This window comes from Argopecten irradians, chromosome 14 (assembly GCF_041381155.1).
Source record: "Argopecten irradians isolate NY chromosome 14, Ai_NY, whole genome shotgun sequence".
In the NCBI taxonomy this organism is placed as follows: Eukaryota; Metazoa; Mollusca; class Bivalvia; order Pectinida; family Pectinidae; genus Argopecten; species Argopecten irradians.
In genome coordinates this window covers 16,120,889-16,143,927 of record NC_091147.1, presented here as the reverse complement: position 1 = coordinate 16,143,927, position 23,039 = coordinate 16,120,889, and the positions used below count along the sequence as shown (strand labels likewise).

General features: G+C 32.3%; 1 protein-coding gene across 18 annotated transcripts in view; it reads left to right on the top strand.

The window, feature by feature from the left end:
• The window catches only part of LOC138307679 (muscleblind-like protein 1), a 281,769-nt gene that overhangs the window by 236,395 nt on the left and 22,335 nt on the right, over window positions 1-23,039 (top strand). For 11 of the 18 annotated variants that reach the window (XR_011206032.1, XM_069248508.1, XM_069248507.1 and 8 more), the window contains 4 exons: window positions 1,511-1,675; window positions 6,044-6,121; window positions 15,682-15,879; window positions 18,966-19,202. Coding sequence is in view for 17 of the 18 variants with exons in the window: in XM_069248508.1 (XP_069104609.1) it covers window positions 1,511-1,675; window positions 6,044-6,121; window positions 15,682-15,879; window positions 18,966-19,202 (678 nt within the window). In the remaining variant the exon portion in view is untranslated. The remainder of the gene's footprint in view (window positions 1-1,510; window positions 1,676-6,043; window positions 6,122-15,681; window positions 15,880-18,965; window positions 19,203-23,039) is intronic. The other 7 variants (XM_069248514.1, XM_069248513.1, XM_069248512.1 and 4 more) reach the window with 4 other exon arrangements.

Sequence of the window (23,039 nt, the reverse complement as noted above, 5' to 3'; positions counted from 1 at the left end):
TCGGCGACATTATACTAGCTGGAGATTTTAGATGTCCTCAGAGGTTACATAATGTTGTAACGAAAGTGTTCTGATTGTAGGATTAAAACAAAACAGGCGTGAAGATGGGACCGAATGTCGCGGATTAATTGTACAAGTCAATGACGGCCAATGTTGAAAGCCCCAATGTAGAAATTAGTGCTTTTGATGTTGGCGTAGCAGAACATGCGTTGTGATTTGCTAAAAGAATTTCTAGATAAGGATACATCTATAAATCATATTATGTCGGAATTATCTCCGTGATCAAATGGCAAATCTGGGGATTGGAAGTCAGCAGTCGGCAAATAAATCTTACATTATTGTACGTGGTACATCCGAGTCATCAGACAATTCGATACCAGTGATTGGAAAGTTAAAAAAAATAGTAACTATAAGTCAATTTACTTCATAAAACAATCTCAAATAATTCAAATATCATTAATTTGAAATTCTATTCCTTAAATTTTCTTTCATGGGAACACCAAATATCAAGTTAGAGAAAATTAACTTAATAATACGCTAGGATTGATATTGTCAAGTCATTAAATAATATAGAAACTAGATATACATATATATAATGATCGTGATTTAGTTATTTATAAATACAAATGAATTTAAAACATGGCAGAAGCTGTACATGACTAATGTAATGGGGTAGTTTCCTTTTAATAATTAGAAGGGATCATATTTCTGCTTGTAAAAGTTTATCCCGCACAATTATAGATATCACGATAATTCTTTCTTGATTACAATAGTACAGTTAAACATAAAGCAGGAAATGTTGTTCATGGTTTGAAGATTGAATCAGCGGTGTATTTATCGTTTGTATTTATCAGTGATTTGGCCGAAGCCATTTATACAGCTGGAAATAGATAGGGTCCCTATATATGGCATAAAATCAATCCAGTTATGGTTTTATCAATGAGAAAGTGGGTCAACTGGAAAAAAGAATATCGGATAAAGCACTACTGTTCTGCGTAACAAGGACTCAATGTTTCAATGGCTTTCTATCGTATCCAATTTTACTCTCTTAATTCTCGTTAAACAATGACCATATGTTCTTAGGAGTAATTTTTGTTGTAGTTACTAATGTGTTGGTTGTTCAATCCCTCATTTAGATGGTGTTTTCTGTTTTTGTTGCAAAATATGTTTGCTACAGTTGTTGATGTTGAATTGAGCGAAATCAATTTCCGAAACATCATTATAACTCAAAATGTTATACAAATTATACAAAACATGTTTGCTATAATCCTTGATGTTGAATTAAGTATCATAAGGTTTCTATTTTGTGATAACTTAAAATTTTATATCAATTTTGCAAAGGAGGAAGGACAACAAAATGTTCTAAATTGTCTTTCCAAATCTGCATGCATTGGTTTAGACACTACGATTTCAAAAGAACATTACGTTTGTAAAAAGAATATACTTGTTGAATGTTACATGAAAATTTTGAACATTGCACTTACCATTGTGATATTTTTGTATTTTTCAGGGTAAATGCCAAAGGAAGGACCCTCCTTGTAAATATCTACACCCTCCACAACACCTTCGGGAACAGTTGTTACAGAATGGTAGGAACAACCTGATATTACGTAACCTTCAGATGCAGGCTGCCCAGCAAGCTGCCCTTCAGCCCCTGATGCCTATCCAAACAATGGTAAGTGTCACCTCTATTGCCTTCGCATCCCCTTCATCCTTTGTTACGCTGTTTTTGTTTTCTTCGCTAATGAATATGGCAGTTTGTATTTATGCAAAGTAATGATGCTCATCAACGGATGGATGGAAGCTATTTTTTGATTGGTTGTCTTCAAGGATGAAAGGGAAGGGAGATAATTCAGATTAGATAATGCAGATTGAATTGAGTCCTGTTATCTCCCTGTGATGAGGAAGGAGAGATAACTTTATAATTTTTGTTAGCTGATATTTTGATTTTTTTTTATTTACAAAAATTAGACATTTGATTTAAATAAGACAAAAATAAAACTTTGTATTGAGTTTTAAGTAAAATGAATTCTTTGTTCTTTAATCTGTAACAAGTTTTTTAAGCACTTTTTTAAAGCTAAAGAATTCTTGAAGACAACCTCCACTCTCACAAAAATTATTTTCATTGCAAATATTTCAAGATGCTATCTCATAAATATATCTGCTTACAAGCTTGAGTTATTTTTCAGCTTACAGCCTACCTTTTAATGTTTTCGCTGAGATTTTGCCTTAATATTAGATTAGGAATAAGCTGATTTGTGAATTTATGATTTTGTAAAATTATTTTGAGGCTGTAATTTACATGCATATTTTCATAAGCTTTAAATGTTGACACTGTTGAAACTAACGTGAGAGTTTTTTGGTACTTGGTAACCATAGAAACTATTATGTAATTTTGTTTTAGTAGTTTGTATATTTTTCACACAACATGTGCCGATAGGGTCATTCTGTTTATATATATGGTGTAGAGTAACACAAATATATTGGCTTAATTTCTCTTTTTGTTCTTTCTATAACTCTTTTTCCTTTTTTCTATCCTCTACACAAAAAATCAGAATACACAGCAACACAGTAATTAAGGCAAAAATAGACGTAAACAAATCTTTTCTGGAACTCATACAAAACTCAAATTACAAAAGATCCTACATAACATCTTAAATTGCCAAATGAAAATGTCATTATGTCGCGGGTAGTTAGGAGGAATAATTACCTAATTGTGTTTAATCGATCAGATATAATTAACTTTCTCTCGGCAAATGATGGACTCTAATTTGGAGGAACTGGTCATATGTATGTTGAATTACACTTGGATGTCTTGGGAGTGTCCCGCTAAACACCATATACAGTTTACAACGACACTTTAATTCCATCATCCTACACTTCAAATCTAATATAGAAACGCAAATGAAAACGGAAATCTAACTATAAATACCCACCGGCTAGTGAAAGAGATTCGTCGCCGTAGAGATGGCTACCAGCACAACAATATACAGACCTTACAGCAGTTTCTGTGGAGACAGGTTCGGAGCGGATGGTCATAAGGGAAACCTATAGAGATATTTAAAAAAATGTTGCCTGTCGAGCCACCTACCCTTGTGTGTGTCAAACAATGTGTTTGTCAAATGCAGCTTAGCTAATGATCATAAAATTAGAGAATGTGTTTCCATAGCAACTTACCAAACTTTGTGGAAGCCATTCTCGTGACGTACTGTTTAGCAGATGAAACCGTTACTGTGTTCTTGTAAACCCAGATTAACTTGTTGTAACAAATAAATAATAATATAATGTCGGATATAATTGTTAAAAGCGTTTTAAAACATCTTCATGATAATACTTTAATCACAAACTCATCATACATATTATGATTTTGCTTTGGTGCATACTGAATGAGCAAATTTATTTCATTAAAAATAGAATGGCAGGTGTAAACACTCTACTGTGATCTATTATCTCGTTAAATTTACAAGCTAATTTCAACAGAACAACCTTGTGATATATTTTTCTTGTCCTTGATTCAATTAATCAAAATAAAATTTTCTTTTCGAAATTCAAATTATCATATTCAGGTTATGAAATCATTTTGACACAATTTTTTTTAAACAAATTACAATGCGCCGAACATAAGATTGATATCACGAGCAGAGCAAATTCAAAAGAACTGCATTGTAAATAAATGTAAGAAAACGTTTTTAATTGATGAACATTTAATGCAATATTTCTTAAAATGAATAAAAGAGAAAAGTTTATATGACAGGTGTTCTGCATTAAACTAACCAGAAACGCCTCTGTCTGGAAAATTTGAAAATTCTAAATCAAGCATCTCTCGAATTTGAAAAAACACATGCAGGTATAAGAATTTTTTACATGTATATGTACCTTCACAGAGGTATACAAGGCTGTAAATCATCGTGAAATCTCCCAAGCTTACCTGATGGGTATTGTTATATAATGTGAAATGTGCATTTCAATGCGCTCTATGTGTTGTAATGTTTGCTCTCTAAACTGTCTTGTAATGCATTTCAACAGCTGACTGCAGCTGAAAGTGATCACCGATTTTATCTGATCTGTATGAAGGTATCAAAAACGAAAATTACACTTTAGTTAAACTGATGATATTTTGGTGAGACAAGCAAAATTTGGTGACAGGTTATTAAAAGTGATAGTGAAATTCTAAAAATGTGATATGTAAAATTAGACATAATAGGATTGGAAGTCAGGTTTTTAGAATTCTAAAGTGTTCGTGTCAACACCACTCATTATAGGGGAAATTACATTTAATTGAGTTATAAGTAAAAAGTGACATTTAGAAGATCTTAATCTTGATAGATCTATGTCTGGTTTCTTGATAGCCTCTCTAAAAACTACTTTTTTAAAATAAGAAATTGTTAATGAAATTCAACTTAGAAGTCAAAAGTAATGTTCCTAAATTGATATGATTATAATGTAATTTTAAAAATATTAATAGCCATCATTTTTCAGCAGATTACATATTTTGTGCTTTAATTACATCAATATGGCCTTTCAGTGAAATTTGGGCAAGCTGGGGGTTCAGAATGTGTTTACAACCAGCAACCTTCATATGTGCACTGATTAGAAGAAAATAGTTACATGAGTGTAAAAACCAGAAATAATTTCCATTACAGTCATGTCTAAGTTTATCTTATACAGTACATCACTGTCAAATATCTCGGACCATCTTGTTATTAATTCAGTTCTGTAGAATATATAATGATCGATGCAAACTAACACGTGTCATCGTTACACAACATATTGCAAATGGCCAACATTTATGACCATATATGGCTCGAAACTTTCTATGATAAGAAAAATTCAAATTGAAACATTATCTTTGAAATTCAATCCCTGGATTAAAAAATCAGTTTTTCTTTATGGATTTTTTATATCTTTCGGTGAATAGCAATTAAATGAGTGATTCAAACCTATGAATTATTTTCAAGTCAGCGTGAAATCCTGCTCGGGTTTTATGTGCGTTTGACGGTTATAAATAAACCTGTTTTGTGAACTATCTCAGGGCATTAACATATCCTTACAGGAGCTTTGACTTGAGCCTACACAACTTCTTTACGTGTTCAGATTTGTCACTATCATGCCACTTAGCACATTGAAAAATGAAAACATGAATTCATCAAAAAAAGTTTAACTTTCAAGAATAATTTCATTTTCATTTTAATGATATTTAAAATTTCTGCTGTTTTTTGTGGTATTTTTTTTGGTCAGAAATTTATTTCGAACAAAAACTCCATACAAAAATATTTTTTAATTGCCTGAATTGCCCACCAAAAAGTTAAACATCTTAGTTCTTTTATTAATTTTTTTTTTATTAATTAAGATACATGTATGTCATTATTTAATTAAATTTAAGAATATCTTGCCTCACAAGGCTCCAAGCTTTTTGCTAGTCGTTTTGTAACAACACACAGACTAAGCAATAAATGTAATAAGCATTTGAAATGTACAGCATAATCATACCATTTATAAGCAATACATGCTAATAGAATTGTAGACTAAACATACACAGATGTGTTGCTGTAGATTACAAATATTCCTCATGAGGCCTTACTTTCTGAATAATTAGTAACAAGCTACTATACTGCCAATTCAAATTTTCCCCGAAACAATATGTTCTGTATATAATTGCAGTATATCCTCTGTGCAAAAAGTTCAAGTTAGTAATTAGATTATATACAGAAAGAAGCAAGCACTCACAACAGATTACAGTTGTAATCTACAGCAAAATACCCACTAGTAAAAACACATTTCTGTTCTTTCTATACTAAAACACATATTACATAGTACTCAAGATACTTTCTATTGTGAGATGTACCTTCCTACTATATTATGTACCCTAGACTCTTTTTTTCTCGCTAGATGGCGCTGGTTTTTCTATTGACATATTCTTTACATTTTAAGTTCTAACAAAGCATTTGATTGGTTGTGTAAGTTCTAACAAAGCATTTGATTGGTTGTGTGTGCACCACTGTTTGAGATTGATACTAATTTGTTTGCATGTTTTTTATTTTTGTTGTATGAGACTGCGAGCAGCAACAAGCCAACCGTGACGGCATATCCTACTCTCGTGCCGGGACAATACCCAATTGTGGTTAGTGGTCGACCAATAACAATGAGGCGTGGAACAAACTGTCGCTAGGGACAACCAAGTTGTACAGTTCAAGGTCACATTCATTTCAGTCATTGATATACAAGGTTAAAATGATCAAAGTCTCTCAAATGGTTTTGTTGTCAAAGTTCATCTGGGTTTCTGAAGAAATCAAAATTCTTGGTTAAGATTATAAGGTCAAGGTTGCTATGACATTTTAAAGTTATTATTTTTCAAAGTAAATGTCAGAGAGTTCAAGGTCAAGATAATGTCAGAACAAAGTCACCTAGAATAGAGCTACTAAGGGTTTAACTACGAGTTATTTGATGTTTGTATATTTGACCTTTAACCTTTGATCTTTAATCTTGAAGCTTGGACATGCAAAATCTTGAAATCTTGACAAGGTTATGTCTGATGTAAGTGATGCTATATCACTTATGCAACTATAGAGCAATTCACATTTATAAGAGGTCATGTGGCTTGAGATAATATGACAGTGGAATCCTTAAGAAAGACTGGACACTGCATCAGACAGTTGTATTGGCATTCTTGGCTCCCAGAAGTGTTTCCCATTACATTCAGCACACTTTTCGGTTAATTATCAACATTATGAAAACTTGACAGAAAATCGTTGTTCATTCTTGTAATGTTCTTTCATCATTTAGCTTGCTCCATGAAGCAAGCATTGTCTGCATGTGGTATTCTAGAGTTAGCATGTGGTGTCTGGTTTGGACTAGATGGTTTCTTTAGGTATGGCCAATTATTGTCCTGTCTGTTATGACATTTCAATGATAGCCGTTGGTCAGTACCGTTTAAGCCTGCAGACACACTATCAGGATAGATTTGGGTTACGATTTCCCAGACAGTCTTCAAAATATAGAGTTATCTGCTCTTGTGGGATTGATTCTCCAAAAAGCAAAATATTCAGAACTTAAAAAAAAAGTTAAGAGAGAGATATTATTTTCTCTAGCAAAATATTGATCACAATCCATTGTTTTCACACAGTTGCAAATAACTCTTTATTTTGAATGATAGAATAATCATTAACGTGGTTAACAGTTGGTGAATATAGGACCTGGATGTTTATATTTCATGCCCTGGACAGTTTGAAATTGTAAATCGATATATACTTACCTTACTTTGCATTTTGAATTAATTTCGAGCCCAGAGCAATGTAGTTGTTTGGCTTGTGATGGCAAGATTTGTTAGCGATAAATCTGCGTCGTTGTTCCACGCCCCCAAAGCATTGTAGTGGTATATTCATATTATATTTGACATTGCTTGAGCTCCCTCTTTGCTTTCCATGCTTTAACACTAGCTCGCCTGCATCACCCCAGGGCTTGGGTAGTATTTTATGTACTGTTTCTTTTCTTGATTATTTGCTTCATTAAAATTGGTATTAAAATTGTTCTTAAAATGGTTTTTTTTCTTCAAATACATGATAGAAATGAATTATCAATAATTTTGTCTTTCTCATTTTCAGTCAGTCAAAAATGTTACTGAATTTTATTTTTATGATACAAGAGTCTTCCAGATTTACACTTTAAATCATTCAACCCTGAAATTTCATAAAGGACCGGTCTAATCTTTGATTTAGAAGAGTCTAAATGTGTCTTAAGGGGCGAATGAGTTAATAAGGTGTACATGTGTTCTATTTGATTTAGAGTCTAAGAGCTTCTGTCTTAGAAACACAGGTAAGTCTATATAAATAAAAAAAAAAAAAAAGGGATAACGAGTATGGGCAAAGAAAACAGGAGACGCTCATGCCACAGGAACACCTGGTCCGTGACCATTGTAATTTAAAAGGTGACTTGGAAAAAATCATAAGATTTTCATATGAAAACAGGATTTCAGTGTATATTATTGTGTCTGATAATCTTTTAGTAGTCCTCTATGCCCTTTGCCCTTGTCAAGTATAACTATATTAAAAATAATTTCAACTCAATTTTTATTTGATTCCATTATATATTTTTACATTAATACATATAGCACTATTCAAATACTATACAAAAGATGAGATACGTCGTGTGTGGATAAATTGGTTTCACCAGAGTACTTGTGTATATAATGCACTTAAAGTTAGAATAGATAAGGATTAAGCATTTAACTAGGATATAAATTCATTTTATAATTTGCCTAAATGGCTGCACCAGCTAAGTTTGCCAATTTGAATCTAGACATATCCATATTGGATTTGAATGTCAGTGAATTTAAAAGCCATTTCAATGATACTTGTATGCTATAAGTGCATGTCTGTCTCCATGCCATTGACACCAAAAATGAATTGTGTATTTAGGCTTGTCCTTCAAGATAAAAATTTAGATAAAATATGGAGAATCATACATAATCAACGGTCTTATGTAAAATATACATGTAGGTCCTTTTGGTGGGATGATTTTGTATACATAAAAAAACCAATATGGGTGTCTTTTAATTGATCTGTAAATGGATGAAATCTTCACCAGAAATTAAACAGTGAATATATTTATAATTATTCTGAATAATTAAAACAGAAATATTTTTTACAAAGGTTTGTGAACAAAATGTTTAGGATAGGTTCAATTAAGTAGATTCTTCTACAGCATTAAAAAATGTTGTATATAAAAAAAAAAAAAAAAAATATGATTTTAAGCCTATCCCATTTGTGAGCATGCAACCACGAATCATGATATTTTGTGTTATTTTTAGACAAAAATATCTTTTATTGTCATCTATTTATTGTTCCAGAATAAAAAAATAAGTTTTCATCTAAAATGATATACTTTTCTCAAATAGAAAGCTAACCAAGACTCCTCTAAATTTGAAGGTTTTGATATAGGTAACTGCATGAGCACTTAAATATCCTCTCAAAAAGAGCATTAAAAGTGTAAATTGTTATAATAAAAACAGGCATGCTGAAAGTTATGGCATTCAACTCTTTACAAATTAATAATTCATAAGTTTCATAGAAAGTTTATGTTTACAATCACAATATACATTAAGTGTTTTAACAGAATCAGACACAATAGATGATATAATGATAGAGTGATAAAAGCCAAGCCCTCGTCCCGCGTACCGCGAGTGTTCTGTCCTAGCTGGGCCGTAATATGTGATATTACACTGATGTCGGGGGTGAGAGAACATGTATACAAACCGTTAATTGTGAATAATTAAACACGTATGAGGTCATTAATGGTACAACATGGACATGTGCCCATTAAAGTGTTAATTATTAATGTTTAGCCATTTTCTAAATAATAGGTTTTGCCGTCAAACTGAAAAACAAAAATTAAAAATTCTTCACAATTTAGAAATTAAAGAGACATTTGTTAAAAGAACTCAGAGTGATTTAAGAACAATTTCAGTACAAAAAATATAATTCATTGAGAGGGATATAGGAATTAATGCCATATACTTATACATGAGCTGCATGTATAGGGAGAGAGATGGGGTGGCCTAGTGGTTAAGGTATATGACATTCTACCACTTGCCCCTGAATTCACTTTTTGGGTGTACAAGCTCACAAAATACACTGTATATGTTCTTAGTTGCTGGTTTAACTCCAAGTACTCAGGCTTTCCCCCTGGTATGAATAGAAAATATTGTACAGTATGTGTAACAAGAAATAACCTTTGAGCACCTCAGCATATGAAAGTAATACCCTAACAATGTGGAATCAAATGTTTCTACCTGGCACTAGAATTCATGGCAGTTATGTTCACATACACTGCAGTTGACATTAGTAGTCAAGGAAACGTGATATCACACATTGTTGTTGTCGGTACTGATCAGTCCTCGTCATGATGTTGGTATTTCATTTTCATCAACGCTTGCTTCCGTACATAGGACCATAACAAGTCATCCTGGTCAATGGTACTGTATATATGGCCTTTCTCACGGATCACTTTGTAATGGAGAATATCTCTTTGTAATTAAACCAATTAGTCTTGGGACTACCTCATCAGCTTGCCTGGGGGCTTAAAAAAACCATCTGTCGCACCTGTCCAGCCGTGTTACGGGTCAGTGATCACGTCTATAGAGGATGAGAAACGTCTGACCATGCTATATTTAGTTTACTAATTACAAGTTACAGGTAACTCCGTCGTATGTTACACCTGATGGGCCTGATTGATGTGAACGGCACATGAAAGATAGAAAATATGGATCCACAGTTACCAGGGAAGGGAGGAGTCACATTAAAAATCCTAGCCCCATCAATTTTCTGATCAAAATCAGTATCATCCAAAATCTGCTAAGTGTTTTTTCTGGAACGGAAAGACCTCAAAATTAAACTATAAATTTTAAATTGATGTATAATAATTGTATGCATGGTAACCCCAATTCTTTTATAATTTTTGAATTTGACAAAATTTTTAAAGGGAACATTCGTAATAGGAAACAACATTTTTATGAAGAACTACAGCGAATAGATGTGCTAGTATTTAATGACAAAAGCTAATGAAGGGAGAGAACTCTACAAGCTTTGACAGATCAATGAACACTATGGACCAATAGACACAATGTGACTGTTTGAATCAGTGAATAAAATAAGAGAATACATGACGAGAAATCACTGAAATGGCAAAGAATGGACTTTGTGTATTTGTTGTGATTTCTATGATGACAAGGCTAGATGAAACACTGAGGCTGCTGAAGCAGAATTGTATCAGTGATTGGCGGGGTCGTTACCACGGGAATCAAAGCATTACATCTAAATGGCGACACGGTTCATTCAGGATGAATGGATCTGATGCCAACATTGTACAACAAATGGTTTTTTTATGTGTTAGTCCATGTGACACATCAGATGTGAAGCTGTAGATAACATTAGGTTCGGACTCGTCATCAGAACGCGAAGGAAGGCCTAATCTCGTCCAAGTCTCGTCCACACGTGACTTACACACTTGTAACCATCTCCTACTCCTGTTAGCAGATCTTGTGATACTATACAAATTGTTATAGATTATTTTTCCAATACATTTCAGCTTTATACCTAATGCCTTCATCAGGTGATTACCCTTAAAACTTAATTTTCCATTCAAAATTAGGATATGGGATACCTGCAGCTTTGAAAGCATCCTTCAGCAGAAAAAATACATTTAAAAAGTCTTTATTTTACTGAAATTGTATACTGTTATTTGAAAAATGCTAAGAACTGTTAGCATATACCTGGTAGCTCTGTTTCATTCTGACATCTTTCTATTAGCCCTGCACTTCTTGATCATCCTGGGCTGGTTGATGGTTTTTCCATGGGTTCTCTGGCTTCCATTTACTACAGAAACTCAGGGCACTTTAGCAATCAACAAGATGCATGAAAAACAAACAGACTAAGCCCTTTATATTATTGTTTAAATTACAAAGTAAAACAAATTTTATAAAAAGTTGATGACAATTGTGAGTGATCAAAATATAAATTTTGTTCTTTATATTTTATTATTGTAAATAGGTTTCACCTGCTTTAAGGATTTCCTAGAGAATCTAATGGGATATTTAGTTGTATAAATAAAATTCAGATGAAATTTACATAGAAGAAAAAAAAAATCTTATGTGTCAATAATCAACATTGTCCAGCTATTCTCCAGGGATCGGATGATATGCTAAGGAATTTCCCACTGCCTTGTGGCAGGATATCAAGAAAAAACAACATCAGTCTGGGAAAAATCTTATGTGATTTATAGGTATACTCCATCTGGATACAATTTAGAAAGTAAAACAAAGCTAGTGTGATGTATAGGTGAATGAATGCCATATGGTCCATCCAACTATTGTTTAGACTAAAATGGTAATAATCTTCATTAAAAAGTCCCATTTGATATATTGGTGCATAAATGCAATCTAGTTTGTCCATCTTTTGTTGAGATACTGAAATGCTAATGATCTTCATTTAAAAAGACTTATGTGATAAATAGGTTATAAATGTCATTTGGTTCATGCATCTATGTCTATCTATTGTCATTGTTTAGAGGCAGAAATGCTAATTGATCATCAATGTCACATCCCAACCACTGCCTCAACCTCAGAATGTCTAGCCTTAACGAGATTCATTTGGAGACAGAGCTCATTAGGCCCACCCGTCAGATTAGCAGGTTCCGAACCGATACTAATCTTAATGGATTAAATTTATTTTTTATTCTGCCCATAATCTGACCCACCATAGAAATTGGAATAGTTTTCTGATTTTTTTTATTTGATAAAAATCTTTTAATGTGTTTGCCTCCTTTATATGAATCGTCTCCAATTTCCATTTAAAGCCCAAGCCATCATGAACTTCTCCCCTGTTATCGTAAAATCCTTTCAATTTTCACTTAGGACCTAATTAGTCGATTGTGTTAATGTTTTTTCATAGCAACTCTAAAAAAAACCAAAAAACAGTCAGCTCTGATTCTGCATGCAATGAGAATTTTTTATTTGTCTGGGCTCTTTCATAATTTTGATCATTGTGAATTCTAAACTGTCTTAATTTCTTATTTTTTGAAAAATACAATAACCGTTACAAATCTGTAGCCTAGGTGTTCAAAGTTCAATTATTGAAATAAGACTAAAACTAAAATGATAAATTAACAATGTTTTCCTGCACCTGATTACTATAGTCTGAATGATTAAGGGACGTTGTCATGTTATCGGAATGAAACCAAGGGTGCTTGACTCTATAGATCTGTCAGGATTTCGTGTACATTAAAGTTATTGGCATCATTAAAATCGTGGACGGCTAAAAAAAATTCTCTTCTCTGCAACATAGTCATTATGTTTGCATATAGAAATGATAAGATCAGTTTTCTATAAATCACCTCGTTAGAAGAATGAGAGAGAGAAATGGTAAAGGATAATTAACGTGCCCAAAGCACCTGTCTTTCTCCCATATCTCTCAACACTAATGCCATACAGTGATGGTCGTGAACATGCCTTTTTTTTGAATTTGTTATAATTTCTAAAAACAAAAAATTAGTCTTTGTTCACATACTTCAATTGATATTTTTTTCAAAGTATCATTGGAAGTCAAAAAAGATTTTGAAATATGAAAAAAAAAGAGATGAAATTTTATGAAAATTTATGGATTTGATAATTCTGTAGAAAAAAAAATGATAACGTCATTTTGTGACAATGATATTATTTTGTAAACTTTTAAATTGAGCCAGAATTTATTGTCATCATTCTGACATTGTGATATTATTTTGAGATATTTTAAATTAGAATTGATTGACTGAAATAGATTTTACCATGTTTTGATGTCACTGTGAAACTGTCCATTAATAAATACACAACAGACTACGTACCTCGGTACTTAATCATTTACGCTGCAACCAGCTGACCTTATAGATACATTTAAATGATTTCTAATTTTCAGAACATTTAATATTTTATTCGAATGTAATATTTCTCAATTGCGTTAAATCTGAAAAGAACATATGCTCTATTCTAACAATTGGTTCTGATTCGCTAATTTACTCTGATTTAAATGACATGCCCAAATGTTTCCATTTGCATGTTGAATACATTGGTTTAATTAGATACAAATATGTAGGAAATTTTAATTGATGCATAAGATTAGCTGCACAGCATTAATTAACATTTGAGTTTACAGCATGCATGTTAATGATGTTTTAATTGGCCAATTCAGAACCTAATTGCCTAGAAAAAGCAAATTGGCTCCAACTAGAATTTTCATTCATAAAGTTTAGCATCAAAAAGTGAATGAATCTTTTTTTTTTTCAATCCTCTTTTAGGACTTGTATGTCACTTTAACTTTTTTTCTAAATTATTAATCAAGGACAAATTATTAAGGGGGAATAAATTTGCTCCTTTTATTTAACTCATTCATCCCTATACACACATTTAGGTTCTTCTAAATCAAATCTAGACCAGTCCATTATGAATTTTCAGTGAGGAATGAGTTCAATAACAGTAAAAGTAATGTCTATTAATTATTATTGGACATTTTGATCTTTAAATATAATTCTGGCATCATGATATTTTTGTCACTCTTCCTACTCCTCAAATATCATTGTCTCCTTTTCTGCCTTTGGGTATTTTATTTCCATTGCTATTTTTGACTCCTCAAATTTTTGTCAATTTTACTATTTCACCACCCCCGACCCCAACCCCAACCTTGTCCACTTATCTGTGATTTTGATATGTGTTACCTCCCTTCCCACCTTTAGTGTATTTTTGTCTCCCCTAGCTCACAGCTTCAAGACATTTTTGTCTGTCTAACAAACTCCCGACCTTTTTGTCTCCTTTCCATCTCTGCAGGCTCAGGAACAGCTGCGCTATTGAGGCTGTTGTTACATAACTGAGAAATACAAAATGCATACTTGAGGCACATGAATTAAGACTGCATTTGAATACAGCTGTTTAACAAAACATACTACCGATGCATCAGAGCTTAATACTCGAGTGTTGTGCCAAAACATCTTACCGCAGCTAATTAATTGAGTCCATTACTTTGTATGACTCAATATTTAATGGGGTAAAAAATGTTGATGGCTGCATTTCTTATCTGATATATGTGACAAAAAATCCTGTTACTCTGTGATTTGATATTACAATGGTAGCTTTCAAAGTTTCGTAAAGCTGGAAGACTCTTGTACAATCACGTTATTTGTGAAATACATTTTTTTAAAAATATAAATGTTTTGTGTTTTAAATCTCTATTCCATCTACCCAAGGCTTGCTCCCCTGGCTTAGAGCAATATTATAATAAGTCTTGTTTTCTTATATTTAATGTCACAAAACATTACTGATATACCAAGTGATCAGTTCACAATTATATAAAATGTTTGAATACTCAATATATAAACCCTGCTTTAATGATAAATCTCAAATGTTCAGATGTAACCTGGTCAAGCTTGCTTTTGGCCATCTATATGTTGAACTTGTCTCAATGATTTTAAGAATACAGTATAACTTGTCTAATCGGATGTCACTGGTCGGGACCAGCATAATTGGCTAGAATAGACAGTTAGCTAGATCTGAATAAGACAATGTTCGGTTTACACAGGTTATACTGTACTTCACAATATCGAGATTTGTCAAAGCTGCCTACAATCACATTAAAGTAGATTTTGAAACTTATTTGAATTTTGAAAATATTTAAGGGTAACATTCTATTACAAACAAGATAAATCAATCTGTTCGTGGCTTTGAGATTTTTGGTAAAGCAGGGCCTTATCCTCCTGTTCTAAGCTTTGAGGTTTTCGATAAAAGCAGTCGCGTCCTCAAGTAACCCTGACTATTTCAGGGATTTAGAATTCCTAAAGAAGTAAATAGTTGTAGAGATATGTAGGTTTACGGTCTATAAAAAGACAATGTGTCTGTACACACGAGAGAGAGGTAAACACTCTGTGATTTACCTTACTGTGATTTTTTACCCTGCTAAATTGATGGCTTAAACTGGAGGTTAAATTCAAGTTTAAAAAAAAAAAAAAAAAAATCAATGTTACCATAGAATTAGAGGGGAATTTTTTATTTTTTTTTTTCGGAATCTTTAAAGACAGACTTTCTTATAGAAACCTATAAATACTCTTGATGTATATTGCTGTGCTTTGTTTCAAGAGTATATAATGAAATGACCTTGACCTTTTTAGGCACACCCCTATTTGGGATCAATACCAACGTCCGTGGCCTTCAACCCTTACGCCACAATAAACCAAGGCAACGTTCAGACCGTGGCTGTGCCCGGGGGTGGGGATGCTACCATGGTGACCAGTCCACTCCAAGGAGTCATCCAGACGCTACCATCCAGCCAACAGAAGTTGGCTTCGTCCCGGCCAGACAGGCTTGAGGTAGGAAGAGATCCTTTAACACCAAACTCTTACCAAATGACATCTCTCCCTCTTTCATTTATATTTTCGTGAAAGGATTGGCTCCATTTTTCACTCACAATTTTTTCAACCTATATTACACACTCCTATATTTCTAATGTCTTATATCTTTTAACCCTCTCACCCCCGCCAACTACAGTCGACTCTACCAGGACACTGGAGGATTAGTCCACTGTGGAAAACCAGGGGTCGAAGGGTTACAAGTCTGCATATCATTGTTAAGCCTGCGTAAAACTATCTTTTTATTAATATTTTACTGTTTTGGACTTCTATTATGATGATGAGGTGGCTTATGAATATCTTTTTTTTTTAAATCTTGCTATAAGAGTGATCTTCATTATATCCAATTTGTTCTATATAGCTATGGTTGTTCACACTTTCAATGTGTAAGTATTTGCTTTCGTGAAATTGCATATTTGTTTCAAAAAATGTCAAATTTCTACGATAGAATTATAAATTCCATAAACAGCCGATGAATTACATCAGCTTTGAATTAAGAAGTGATTATTTTTTTATTATTTGCTTGTGTATAGGTTAGCCTGTGATATTTGTGTTATACGTTTATACAAATGATTACTTACTTGAGAGTTGATATGTCATGTATGTGGTAGGTATTTATCATTTTTATTTCTGTTGCTGTTAGATAAACAGCTATTATAGACTTTAATTTGTTTATCATTAAGCCCGCGTCCCGACACCATTTCCCAAAATTCCCAATTTTCAACATTGACCAATCAGTGACATATATACAGCACCCCATCTAACCCTGCCAAAGACTGCATCAACATATGACGTAGGGGAAGTAACTCCTCCTAACCCAATGTAACTTAAACATTAACAGTAAAACTCCTATAGAAGCACTACCTTACTGTTGCACACAACATTATGAAATATGTAGTTTAATGGAAAAATTCACAATAAAATACTTTTAATGTGAATTTGCTTAATACAATGATGTAATTTAATCTTGGGGGAGTGAAAATGTGGATGATAAGTTGTAATTTGAACTTTTGGGGGATGGAAAACGAGCGAATGATAAATGTTTGATTTAAATTTTGACATTTTTCATCACCCAGAAAAGCTGGAAGTGAGGCTTATAATTAGAGACTAGCTACACAGGTTCTTGCAGTAGTGATATTTGAGCCACGTATGTATAATATACAGTTTTTAGTAGGCTTGAAGGGGTGCTGCTTTTTTGACACAACATAATGAGTGTATGTCGCCGAGGTCAGCTTTCACTTTTACATCTATATATAGTAACATCTATTGGATGATTTCATCGGAGGAGGTGAATAGACAGATGATTACATCTATTCATTTCTCTCTTTGAACTCATACAAGAGATGAAATATATTTTTGTAAAATGATGGCCATAACGGTAATCTGCTTTAATTGTACTGCAGACTAAATTATAAAATATTTGCTTTAAATTGAAGAATAATGTTAGTATTTGGAATTTTATCAGATTTTTCACTTTATTGGTTTGTTTCAAATCTTTGAATTTATTAGCAGATTACCAGGCCAAAAGCTGTCACCAGCAAATCTGTATGCAGCCAGTACTAGCGAAACTAAAACTCTTATGTTTACAAATGGCCAAAAATATTGGTAGATAGCTTTTATAATCTTAACAAAGGAATTTTTATTGGAATTTTTCACCAGATTCCAGAATGTGTGATGTGGTCATGAAGCTAAAATTTTAATCCAAGAACGCTATATAACATGTTCGTTTACTCTGCGAGTTTTAGCTTCAGAGCGAGGCTGATTCACAGATCCGCTGTCGGCAGCTTCTAGCTGCTCTTGGCCGACGATTTGTTAGAAGCTTTCATTAGTGTACAACGCAACCTAATATTTTATATTTACATGGCAACTATACACCAGCTCCCAAAATCAGAATTATTGCCTGATCACTGTCGTCTAGAGGCTTGAAAGCTTCTTATATACACAGATTTGTCCTGCCGTCCTTGCAAATATCTTATAATGACCGTGTTGTTTTTCTGTAGGCTGCATGTGGAGTCGGTTGTGAAAACCAACGCTGAGTTGTGCCACACATTCATCTAATTCATCTTATTTCAGAGACCGTCACAAAGGCTTATATTTATATATTTATTTATTCTGTTATTTTTTTGTTTATTTTCTTTTGCAAATATAATCATATGATAGATTAATAACAAAAGATTAAAAAAACAGCCACAAATTATATTATCATCCTTAAATTTTACACCTCTTGAAATGTGATTTTAAATAGTTCCACTGGTAAATGCTATAATAGTCTAAATCCTGTTGTCAAATGAAGAAAATAATGATCACCAGTTTGGTACTTTTGCTATATACAGTGCAGCAAACTATATAAAGCACTACCTGTTGAGAAGAGAAAGCACACTTGCAGCAGATATTTGGGATTATGCACTAAATTTCACAATAAAAACATTTTTTCAGGTTATTTGCTGACAAACGGCCACTGAAGCAACAGTGTTTTTCTGACATTTGTTTTAATATTTGAAGCATTAAGTGGATTACAATTTTGCGAGAATATACAGAGTTGTCTGCTCCTGATACTGGTATTGTTAACAGCTGTGGAAATCAACAGTTCTTCTTATCTGAATAGCAAATCATGTTTTGAAATTTGCCAAGCTTTGAACAAGTTGAATTTTTTTTTTATTAAAATGGTTTAAACTGTATCCATTGTTAAAACTAAAGGTTTGTCCCCCCAAAGACAATTGTGATTTTGTGCTTCAAGAGAGGATAGAATTTCCATTAACAGTCATCAAGTATTTAAAATATTAAGATATTTAAACATCATTTTTTTCAGTTTTTGGAAAGTTATTGAAAAAATGCATTATTATATAAAAGTTTCAGAAAATTTGAAGAAAAAAATCATCTCTCAATCATATCTTTACTTAACAAGTTTTCTTTGAAAAATCATTTGAGTCACTACTCCAAATCTAACAAAATCAGCGTTGCTCGCACTTTTTCTTTTTTTTCTTTTCCTTTTTTCTTTCTTTTTTTTCCTCTTCCCTTTTTTTCTGTCATACTCTGATTGGTTTCAGGTTTGTCGTGAATATCAAAGAGGTACTTGCACGCGACAACCTAGTGAGTGTCGCTATGCACACCCACCCGATAATGTAACAGTCGACACAGCCGAGAATCAGGTCACTGTTTGTATGGACTTTGTAAAAGGGAAGTGTACACGGGATTCGTGTAAATATTTCCACCCACCTGCTCACCTCCAGGCTCTCATCAAAGCCACCCAACAGCGGTCTAACACCACTGCAGCTCAAGCTCTGGTAGGGTGTCTACTTCTCCTCTTCGCTACCTCTCTCTAATTCTGCTTAGTTTTCTATTTCAATATAATACCTTGAAACATTTTATGTTTATTTTGTTTTACTTAAAATAACAAATTTTCCTGCTTGATTTGTTTATTATTTAACAATTCTTTCTTCTTTTTTGATGATTGTTCAAACTGACTATTTTTTTTGCTTGATTATTGTTATTTTGGACCTTTTCTGCTTTTTTTTTTTAATTTTGTTATGTTTTACTAATTTTTGTTTAAAGTTGAAGAAAAAAAAAATTGAAAAATATCCTTATTCTTTTGTACACTTGTATAAAAATATCAAGGATTTTTTTTTGGTTCATTCCAACAATGGAATTGAATGAAAATATTAGAAAAGTCTTTTTTTGTTTTGTTTTTTTTTCTATTTAATCTTTCTATTTCATTATTTTCATTTATTTCTTTATTTACTTATTTTTTTTTATTTTCATTTATTTCATTATTCATTTCTTTTATTTCTCTTGTAGTCTTTTAATAAAATCTTTCTTTTTTAAATTCTAAAATATTTTATCAAAAATATCCTACAATTATTTGAAAATCTATTTAGATTATTATTTTTCCTGTAAAACTTGCATATTGCTAGATGTTTCTTTTCTGTTGTGCTATTCCTTTGTATAATTATAGTGCCTCACCTTGGTTTGAATTCCTCACATAACTTTTTCCTTTCTATCTATGATCATGCCAGAAAAAAAATAGTAAAATAACCAAGAAGGAAATATTTATTTTATATATGCAATATTTATATTGGTAAAATTTGTAAGAGAAATTAAGTACATTTTAGAAGGTTTTGAAATACAAAATAAAGCAAAAATTGAAAAAATGAAAATTTAAAAAAAATACTACTACTATATTTATTTTTTTAATTTTATGATTTTTTTTTCAAATGAGAAAACATTTAACTTCAATTTATATCTGCCTCTTTATTTTATAAAAAAAATTGGAGTTTCCTTCTAGGATTATTTTATCAATCATAAAATGATATTTATTAGAACCTGTTTGAAAAAAAAAATTTAAAAAAAACATCTATGTTCGAAAGTGAACAATTATCTTTGTTGTGTAAAATAATTGAATTATATATGTATTGATTTATATTTTCAAAGACTTGTTTCCAAACTTTGATTGATCCATTTACAAGTAAAACTGATTCTAAGAGAATTATTACCTATAATAGACATGTCTAGTATATCAGGATTTACGAAATCAAAATTAAAAGCAATATGTTTTTATTTCATTATAACAACAACAACAACAACAACCAAAACCAAACAAACACTCTTTTATATCAAACCATTCAGTTTCTCTTTTTGAGAAGTTCTGCAATTGAGATAAACTTTTAGGATTTTTCCTTTTTTTGGTGTGTTTAGTTCCTGCTGACACTACTAGACATGGACAGTGAATTGACCATTGTCCAGCACAACTGTGCCATTGGTCATTTCACTGTATATACAGTAAATATTTTGGCATGATCATGTATTGTTTTGCCTTAGTAGATTGTTTTTAACTCTGCCTCAATATTTCAGCCAATATTAACATGATATAGCGGGTCACTTCCACTTGCCCTCTGTAACCCCACGTGAAGTCCTTGCTGAAAATCTTTCCCTTGTAAGTCAACCTGTTCCTCCATGTTTGGAAGTATTTCAAAATCCTACAATATCTTAATTTCTTAATATTCTGCCAAATTTCTTCCCTCCCTTTCAGATGCTATTCTTATGCTTCCTAATTTCACTATAAATTCAAAAAAGAGATTTGAGAAATACAACACCTTGCTTCATAATACTTTTCTTTGTCCTTTGACCTTGACCTCTGTAGGTCAAGGGATGAGTACAAGTCATTGCGCTCCCATTTAGTCGCGCTGTTGTAGCAAAGTAGATTTCTCTTTCGCTTCTTTGTGTAAACTCTAACTAAATAGTAGCGTTATATATCAATTTATAACTTTCTGATTCTCTATATTCAAAATTCTTTGCTTCATAATGCTGCCATTTTAACAGAAATTTCTGTTCAGATGTAACTACAGAAACAGCCTCCTAGAGTTATCTGCCCTTATTGCTTTTCACTGTATTCCTTGCGAAACCCTTTGCAATTTTCACACCACGAAACACGTGTACATTCTACAGTGATCTGTTGTATGTTCTGAATTTCTGAGGAAGAAAACTGAACATATGATATGATATGCAGATTTTGGAATTTTAGAAGGGAAAAGAAAAAAATATCCTGAAAATCCAAGTAAATACAGCGGGGAAAAATTTAAAAAAAAATTGATTCTTCTGTCAATACTGGAAAATACGAAAGCCATGATTGACATATGCAAATCTCGACTGTTACAGACCGCTCTTAGTCCAATATTGGTTTGTACCAGGGGGGTCAAGTCAGTGACTCACACCATATCGCATGTCTGACGGTTGATTGGTTATTGCCTGGTTTTACTTATATGACGAAAAGGTCAACGCGGGTATGTGCTTAGAGGTTGGTCGTACCCGACTGTGGAGATACCCTGAGGCTCGTGACGACTTGTATGTACAATAATGTGTTCTATATATTTATACTTTTTAATTGCCTTGTTATTTTTTTATTATGCGAAATGTGATTTGGGTAAAGATGCTTTTCTGAGATCAAAAATTGGCAAAATGGTTTTTTTCTTTTTTTTTCTTTTTTTTTTTATGAAATCAAATTTCAGCAAAACATTTTACAAAGATTCATGACAATCTAACTTGAAGTGAAATAGATAAATAAGTAATAATTTGTTTAATTCAAATTTGATATAAAGCAATGACGGATCACTATGATAAATGTTTTGTATCATTTTCGTGGACTCAATATGAAAATCAAAATTTATTTGAATAAAAAAAAGTTTGTTTACTTGTAATGATACCATCTGCTTTTCTGATAAAATCAGTGAATTTAATCATTGAGCTTGATGTTGATTTTTTTACAGGAAAAGTTTGTTTTAAAAAAACGAGCAAATGTTTAAAGTAGATTTTGGTACAGAAACATTAAAGCAATGGCATAAACTTTATTTTAAAGACCAAGTTGAAGAGCGATATGAGCCCCTTTGTCTTTCAGATGGATTTGGCTAATCTTTGTTGATGTTGTCATAAATCACTGATATTGTTATTCACTTTCACCATGTACCTGAACGGTACATCAAATTCTCACTATTGTCTTCCTATCTTCACCGTTTTTACCATAAACTCACACTTTCATACGATTCCACTTGAAATTCTTTCATCTAGTATGAATTTTAGAGAAATTAAATTTTAAACACAGTGAATTTCTAGTTACAGTGGACGTTTTGTCGGGTTTTTTTTTATCAGAGAAGCAACTTTACTGGTGTTTCATATGTCTTCTACAACAAGCCTTATCCTTCTAACACAAAACTTCATAAATTCTCCTAAATCGTCACCATGTTGTCTTTTCAGATGATGTTTTTTGAAATGTTGGGCAAGTTTTGATTATTTTAGTTTGGAAGTCAATAATCTGACATTAATTTATGTTCTGATGAAATTGGAGTGTTGTATGTGTTACAAAGATACAGGCTTATTGCAGAAATGTTTTGACACTGAGAAACATTTGTGGTGAAAATGAGTTCTTCTTGTGGCTTTGTTTATCTAACCTTGACATAAAGCAGAAGTTTATAGCAGACCAGGAAACTTGTGTTAAACTCACAAAAAAAAAAATCAATTTTAAATTGGTTTCCATGGCGAAATTTGAGAAACAATACTACATGTAACATTCTCGTTGTTTTATTTAAGAAACTTTATTATTTCATGTAGAAATTAAAACAAAAAATATCTTC